This window comes from Vitis riparia, unplaced genomic scaffold, assembly GCF_004353265.1.
Source record: "Vitis riparia cultivar Riparia Gloire de Montpellier isolate 1030 unplaced genomic scaffold, EGFV_Vit.rip_1.0 scaffold583_pilon_pilon, whole genome shotgun sequence".
NCBI classification, from domain to species: domain Eukaryota; kingdom Viridiplantae; phylum Streptophyta; class Magnoliopsida; order Vitales; family Vitaceae; genus Vitis; species Vitis riparia.
The window spans coordinates 48,603-57,319 of NW_023269705.1; the positions used below are offsets into that span (position 1 = coordinate 48,603).

The 8,717-nt window shown below is 34.6% G+C and overlaps 1 protein-coding gene across 1 annotated transcript; it reads right to left on the reverse strand.

Moving 5' to 3' along the window:
• Nucleotides 1–2,310: 2,310 nt before the first annotated feature.
• On the reverse strand, nucleotides 2,311–4,875 carry LOC117910080 (probable disease resistance RPP8-like protein 2). The gene has a single exon (XM_034824135.1). It carries the CDS (start codon nucleotides 4,873–4,875, stop codon nucleotides 2,311–2,313), a length of 2,565 nt encoding a protein of 854 aa, XP_034680026.1.
• Nucleotides 4,876–8,717: the final 3,842 nt, after the last annotated feature.

Here is an 8,717-nt window from a genome sequence, read left to right on the forward strand (position 1 = left end):
GGGCACTGTTTTGGGGTTTAAGGTGAAGTTATAGGTTCTTTCATCAACTTCTTGGGGAAGTCTCTTTGAAATGTTTTCTCCTAATTCCTTTATGTTCATATTTCGATGTTGGATTCCCACCTCAAACATTGAAATATTTATATAAGTTTTCAAGGTAAAGAAAGACTTAATTATTATATCCCTATTTATTGAAGTAGAAGAAATTTTCTTCATAGTTTTTTACCTTCACTTGGAAAGTTAAATTTGGTGTTTGCTTTTTTGGTTGAATGTATTCTTGTTAAGTTGTTATTATTGTTAAAGGGGTGATAATTATTGTTGAGTGGTGGTTGTCATCGTGGAGGAATCTTTTTAACTTTGATAGGCTACTACTCTATATCTCTCCCTTTTATCTTCCCAACACATACACCGCTTGTACTTCTGACTTGGAATGTTTTTCTTAGAAAGAGCTTCCAACTCTCTTTTGGTTTCAAATGATGAGGTTCATGGAAGCTTTGCATTGGCATGTAACGCAATCTCTTGGTTGCGAGTAGTGATCAACACTCTACTCTTATGTGATTCAGGAAAATATGAGCTCTTAACACATCCCAAATCTCGAAACCCCATATATCATCATAATACTATCACGTAATCCTGTTTCTGGAGGTAATTGGAAAGCTTCTTCCCTGACTCTTCCTCAACCATCATACTTTCTTGACTTTTTTCTGCATCAATGAGAGGCATAACAAGATAAATAACCTCCATCGAAAGCTCTCTGATTCTGCACTTCTGAGATACATAAACCCAAGGATGACAATTAAAATGTTGCTTAACATCACTATCATTATAAACTTTCTGAGCGACAGTTGTCCTACCAAGGCCACCCATCCCCACCATGGCCACCACTTCTCTCTGCCGCCATTCTCCCTCCATCAGCATTTTCTTCACTGCTTTCACCTCATCTTTCATGCCCACGACATCTTCTTCGAAATTGGAACCCTCCTCTGTTTCCATGACTCCAATTTGTTGGAAGCATTCCAAACTTCAGAAGCCACTGGATTTTCAACACCATACCTCCATTTATTCGCTAAAATCTTATCAATTTTGACACATTGATTTCCCTTGTACGGGCATCGAGCTCATGAACAAATGGTGACTTGTCGCCGAAGCTCACGCACGTAGGTAACAGCTTGAGGACCTCCATTTATTCAATAAAAGTGTTTTTTTAGAAAATGTTTTACAATAATCATGTGTCAAATGATTCTCTCAATTTAATTAAAGGGAGAATTATGTTTTAGGGGTAGATGGACCCCCAAATTAACAAAAGGTCCATGTAACTCTTCAAATTGAGCCCAAGACCCAATGAAAGTATGAAAATTGAATTGAAGGATATCATCCTCCAGTATTTCAAAAAATGTCTTTTGTTAATTTTGAGAAAAAAATTTAATATTTTTTAAAAATACTTTTATTTAATTTAATATTTTTGATTTAATTTAATATTTTGAAAAAATACTTTTATGTAATTTAATATTTTTTAAAATACTTTTATTTAATTTAATATTTTTAAAATAATTTATTTAATTTAATATTTTTAAAAATAAATTTATTTAATTTAATATTTTAAAAAATATTTAATTTAATATTTTTTAAATACTTTAATTTAATTTAATATTTTTGAAAAAAAAATTATTTAATTTAATATTTTGAAAACTACTTTTATTTAATTTAGTATTTTTGAAAAAAAATGATTGAAAAAAAATTATTTAACTTAATTTTATAAAATATTTTATATGTGTTCTTAAAAGGTATATTTGTCCGTTACTATTTCATATTCCTTCAACTCAATTTGAAGAGTTATATGGACCTTTTGTTAATTTGGGGGCCCATCTACCTCCAAAAGATAATTCTCCCTTAATTAAATTATTAATTTTTCTCAAAAACTTTTTATATGTTCAGAGTGTTTTTTAAAATTACTACTAAACTTACTTTAAAAGATTTATTAGCAAACAAATAATTATCAGCTTTAGCCCACTATATATAATGTGCTAGACATTAATTTCTCTCCAAGGTTACCAAACCAAATACATTACTTACTACCCTTGCAACAGCTAAAACTATTTCATAAATTTCTATGTCCAAATGGAAGGGACAAAAAAAGGCACACAAATTAGGGCTCAGACTGTCAAACATAAAGAAAATACATTAATTTGCTTAAAAAGGAAAAAGGAAAAAAATAAAAAAAAATCAAAGTTACCTGAGGAAGAGGTACACAGGTCTGACAAAGAAATTCTCTCCTCCCTTGGTGATGCCCATGCAGATCTCAGCCATCGGCCTCTAGTGGTCGATTATGGAGGTGATGAGACGGATCTTGTCGAATTCTTCTCCATCTGTGGTTCGAATTCCTTCAATTAATTCAGAGGCCATATCTTCGAGCTGTAGTTGTTGAAGACTTTTCAATTGCTGTAAGCCAGGAAGAAGCTTTTTCATCTTAGGACATTTGGCAATTTGTAAAGTTTTCAGGACAGGCATTGCTCCTTCCTTCACTTGCAACTCTTCTAGTTCAGGCAACCCAACCAACTTCAGAAATTCGAGCTGAGGAAACCCTTCCGAGGAACAAGTCATTTGCTTTCCAACATAATCATACACAATCAGTTTAAGAACCCTCAAATTTGGTAACTTGTCTAGAGTCAACATCGGGTCTTGCTCCAGTTTACAATATTCCAATTTTAGCTTAACTAAGCTGGGTGAGGACAACTTATATGAACTCTTGATCACTCCTTCATATAAGTTCAGTTCTCTGAGTTGGGTTAATTTTTCTAGACTGCAACTCTCCAACCAACTATCTGATCTTAAATGTAATGTTTGGAGATTGGTCAGTTGATCAACACCCCAGTGACCACTCAGGCACCTTTGCATCATTGGCTGGTTAGAGATCCAACTATAGCCACTGTGTAGATATCTTAGTTGGTGCAGCTTCCAAATTGAACAAGGAATACTGAGAATTGTACTAGTTTCTAAGTCCAGGATTTGTAGGTTAACAAGTCTGCCTATGGACCTTGGAAATCTTACAAGAGTTGCACCCCTTATGGAAAAATATTTCAAGTGGATAAGTTGTCCAACTTCCTCTGATAGTTCTTTCATTCTGTAGTGTCCCGTTATTGTTAGGTCCAACACTGTAAGCAATTTAGCTCCTAAAAAGGATTTCAAACTCACCTCATGGAAATCGAGAGAACAAATCAAAGATCGAAGGCGAAGACTTTGCAAACGCTGATCAGTATTTTTATAGTCATGAGCAATAAGTCGACGAGCACCGATAGGGGATGTGAAGTTGATGTTTCGGATTACCTCAAAAAATTTGGAATCTCGGGCTATTGAAATAGCAAGGTCATGAAGAAAATCGTGGATGCGACAAGACTTTACTCTTCCATTTGATCTTGTTTTAACCACTTGAATCATGTTTCTTCGAATCAGTACATCTAAATGATCTTCAGCAACCTCTTCCAGTGTTACTTCACCCGTCGGTGCCGTCGGTTGCACAAGTCCCTCTGAAATCCACAGTTGGATCAATTTTTTCGCCTCAATTTCCAAGTCTTTTGGAAAAGTACCGAAATAGAGAAAGCAAAACTTCAAGGAATGAGGCAAGTCATTTATATAACTCAAAGCCAGAATTCCGTGGCAAGATTCAGGGCCTTGACTTAGTTGCCACTCCATGTTTCGAAGTATTTTGCCCCACATAGATTTAGTCTTGGCTTTTCTTGATAAAAGGTCTCCCAGTACTACAATGGGTAAAGGCAAGCCTTTGCATTTTTCTGTAATATTCCTTCCCAAATCTTCTAAGTCTTCGGACAATTCAACTGATTCTGCATTACTTTCAGCTTGAAAAGTTCTCTTCAGAAAGAGCTTCCAACTCTCTTTGTCATTCAAAGGACGAAGTCGATGGGCCGTTGAATAAGCATGTGAAGCAATTCCTTCGTCGCGAGTAGTGATCAGCAGTCTGCAGCTCCTCTTTGGTTCTGGAAAATATGAATTCAACCTATCCCAAACTTCGGTGCTCCACACATCATCCAACACTATCAAGTATCTTTTGTCCTTGAGGTAATTAAAAACTTCCGTCCCTAACTGTTTCTCAACCATCTTACTGATTTCATTTCTTTTTTCAGTGCTGAGGTCAACCATAACACCGTTGGCTATGCAGAGGAGAAGCTCCCGGATTCCAGACTCATGAGATACAAAAACCAAAGCAGCACAATCAAATTGGTGCTTAACAAGATAAAATACTTTCCTAGCAAGCGCCGTTTTGCCAAGGCCACCCATCCCCACGATGGCCACCACTTGTTTCTGCTTCTCTTCCCCATCTAGCATTTTCGAAACTGCAACCGTGTCATCTTCCCTGCCCACTACATCCACCTCCTCGTCGATCGGAAGCCATTTCTCTGTCCGCATCACGACTTCCTTAGAAGAAGTGCTAGCTTCAGAAAGGCTTGGACTTTGGATGTTGTACCTGGATTTATTAGCCAAAATCTTCTCAATTGTGATGTTGATATCTCTTATCCGAGCATCAAGCTCATGGATAAATGATAACTTGTCAGCAAAGCTCACGAAAGTGGGCAAGAATCGGAGGAACTTGACATTGTTGAGTCTTTGCTGCCGTTGGTGCTCTACCTTGAACATGAACTCGTCGATGACATCCTCCGCATCATAAGCTGCGTCCCTGATCTGGTTCACCCAGATCTTGAGTCTTTTGTCATGGCTGCGTCTTGCATCTGCATCTTCGAGGACGAGGCGCATCCATTCCAGCTCATTTCTCAGCAGCCTCACTTGCGCTTCAACTTCTCCGAAAAGAGAAGCTTCTTGCACAACCAAGTTGCTCAACTTCTCTAGGAAAAACGAAATATCCATTGTTTTCAGCAAACTGCTGTTACTCTCAAATCACCAGAAGACTTTCGTTTTGCTTTTCAGCCAGGTGCAGTAAGGTTCTCAGTTTCATTCAAGCGATTCCCTTTTCTTATTGAAAGGTTGGCTTAGAACTTGATCATGCCTCCCTGAAAAACTTAATAGCATTTGAACCAATCTTACCATTTCTTTTCTTTGTCTCTTTTCAAAGAAAGAGAAAATAAAAGGAAAAAAAAAGAAATAAGAAAAAGAAAAAGTAGATGTAATAGTAAGGTTTGGATTTATTTTGGGCGACTTTCAGCTCCAGGACAAAAGGCAAATAATTAAATAGGACAAAAGGCAAATAATTAAAGAGGTTGGGATCGGCCTCCAGAAAAGTAATTCGCCATTGAAATTATTGGAAGCTGCCAAAAGCATCTGTAAAGTAGTAAAAACTTGTGTTCGAAAAAAAAAACGATAATTTATTAAAATTATCTCTAAAAAAATTGACGCTGAGTATTGAACATGTATATTTATCAAATTAAATTAAACTATTTGAAAATGATTAGAAGTTTATTTTAACATAAAATAATGCTTGATTGATCAACCAAGAAAAACAATTATTGAGAGTTTTTTCTATATGAGTTTCAGCAGTCCTATTAACTCCTCATCTATTTGAGTTTTGTACATATACGTGGATGTGACAAGGGAATTCTAAAAGCATAGAGAACTTTTTGTAACAGAAAGTTATTAGCTTTGCTAACTAATTACAAAATTTGCTCAAACTAATTAACAACTTGCTTTAACTCACCCCCTCAAGTGATACTGTCACAAAGTAGTTCAAATCGAGTAGTGGTTAAGGGCATAGTTAATAGATGTAAAGATGAGTTTGTCACAAAGTAGTTTAAATCGAGCAATGGTTAAGGGCGTAGTTAATGGATCTTCAAGTTGTTCTTCAATTGACACATACCTTACATCTAATTTCTTTGCAATAACTTTTTCTCTCACAAAATGAATGTCAATTTTTATGTGTTTTGTTTTTGCATGAAACATAGGATTTGAAGTGCTAAAGATCCTGTTCTAATGTTGTCACACCACAAAATAGGACTATGCATGGTTTTGAGTCCAAGTTCAACAAACATGCTTTGTAGCCAAACTATCTCAATAGTAGCTTGAGCTAAAGCTCGATATTCACTCAATACTTTGACCTTGCTACAACCTTTTGCTTTTGAGAACTCAATCCATTGAATCATATTTCCTCCAAGAGAAATACAATAACTACTAGTAGTCTTGTTGTCAATGTTACTAGCCCAATCCGCATCAATGAATCCTTCAAGGACCAAAGCTTTGTACTCTTTTACAAGCTTGCCAATGTTGAATTGTAGATGCATGAAGAAATTGACTAAGCTTGTTTATAGCAAAAGATGCATCAGGTCGAGTCATAGTCAAATATTGAAGCCTCCCAATGTTAATTCGATATAGGAAGGGTTGCTCAAATAATTTGCGATCATTTTTAGTGTAACTTAACTCAAACTAAAAGAGGTGTTGAACTTGGATTAGCTCTTACCATCTTAGCTTTTTCCAAAATATCCAAAGTATGTTTTATTTGGGTTAGAAAAAGACCAGATTGATCTCTGTATGTCTTAAAGCCATGAAAATAATTCATGGAACCTAAAGTCTTTAATGCAAACTTTTTATTTAAATTCTTCATTACCTACTAAATCAAATCAGTATCATTACCGGTTATCAAATTGTCATCCATATAAATCAATAAAAGTAGAAATTTGCTTGCAAATTTATGTATGAAAAGACTAATGTTAGATTTTGAATTTTCAAAACCCCAATGTAGTAGAACAGTTTTAAGCTTGTTAAACCAAGCCCTTGCCGCTTGTTTTAGACCATATAGAGCTTTGTGTGACTTGCAAACATGGTGTGGAGCATGTTGATCAATAAAACCAATTGGTTAAGCCATGTTTACAATTTCTTGCAGGTCTCCATTTAAAAATGCATTGTTTATATCAATCTATTGAATATCCTAACCTCTTGTAACAATAATAGTAAGCACTTCATGAATGGTTGATGAATTGATAACAAGACTAAAAGTAACAAAGTAATCAAGCCCCACTGTTTGCTGAAAACCCTTAGCAACAAATCGTACCTTATATCTTTGTATAGAACCATAAGGATTATATTTTTCTCAAAAAATCAATTTGTTATCCATAAGTTATATGTCCTCTGTATAAGGTACTAAGCTTCATGTGTTATTTGACAAAAGGGCATTATACTCATCGTCCTTTGCCTTTTTCCAGTTTGGATCCAATAGAGTTGGTTCCACAATTGTAGGTTCATCAATTAGAACATTTATTTTCTGTTTGGCAATGAAGACCTCTGGTTTGAAAATTCCAAACTTGGATCTAGTTTGCATAGGATAAGTATTCTGAATAAATAAAGAATTAGACTTAGCAGTTTGATCCTTGTTATTGACCTAATTCTTAGATTGTTAAAAATGTTAGGATCCTTAGCAGTAGAAGTTGTAGTAGGTTGTAATGCTCTATTTTCAACAGATGTAGTAGCTAAGGATGATGATGAAACTATTGTTTCAGGTAAAATAGATGTAATAGAAGGTAAAGAATCATTTGATGATGGAACATGCCACATAACAAAGATATTAGGTTCATTTGTGGCAATATAAACGAAATCAATAGCACCAAACTTTATAACTTGAAAACCAGCAGCAAAAGGGAAACAATATTCATCAAATAAGATACTTTTGGTTGTGTAAATCTGACCTGAAGAACTCAGACAACAATACCCTTAATGCACAAAGTTGTAACCAAGGAAGACACACTTGATAGTATGAAAGACAAACTTGTATTTATTATAGGGCCTTAGATAAGGAAAACAAACATAACTAAAAACCCTTATAAACTTATAATCTAGTTTTCTATGATAAAGAAACTCAAAAGGAGAAGTATAATTAAGAACTTGGGTAGGGAATCTATTTATAAAAAATTAATACTGCAATCACAAAAGCATCCTGTTAGAAATAGAAAGGCATATGTGCTTGTGCCAAGAGTGTTAATCCAATCTCAACTATATGTCTATGTTTTTGTTCTGCTCTTCCATTTTCCTGATGAGTATGAGGACATGGATGTCTGAAAACCATACTTTGTTGAGTTAGAATATGCAAAAGAGGCATCTATTCACCTCCTCAATCAATTTAAAGAGATTTTAATTTTCTATTGAATTGTCCTTCTATCAAGCTTTGAAATTGCAAAAAAACACCTTTGGTTTTAGATTTAACTTCATTGGAAATATCCACATATAGCGAGTAAAATCATCCACAAAGTGAATGTAATATCAATAATCTTCTGTAGACAAAATAGGTAAAAGTCCCCAAATATCAAAATATATGATTTCTAAAGGAGCAAAAGTTTTATTCAATGAGTTTGGAAAATTTGTTTGACAAGATTTACCATACTAACAAGTATCACAAAATTGAAGGTACTTAGTTCTTAGAGACAAATTTAAATTCTTGAGTACTTTATTTAACACTTGAGCATGAGGATGACTAAGCCTACTATGCCAAGTGTTCACAATCTCAGTACAAGCCTCATTAGATTTAACATATGCTAAAGAAACTTAAGGAAAATTGGAACCATAATTTCAGACAGATTTTAAACCTCTTGAGAGCACTAGAACATCAAGTTGATAAAGCCCTCCTTTAAGCTTGCCCTGCATCAAAATCTTCCTTGTGTTCTTGTCCTTAACAAGACAATAATCATCATAAAATTCAACAACTACATTGTTGTCCTCAATGAATTTAGATATGCTTAATAAATGTTTTGTATTTGTAGGCACATATAAGA

What these genes read in the sequence shown, in the direction of transcription:
- LOC117910080 (XM_034824135.1), bottom strand. Translation starts at nt 4,875, where the DNA reads ATGGATATTTCGTTTTTCCTAGAGAAGTTGAGCAACTTGGTTGTGCAA.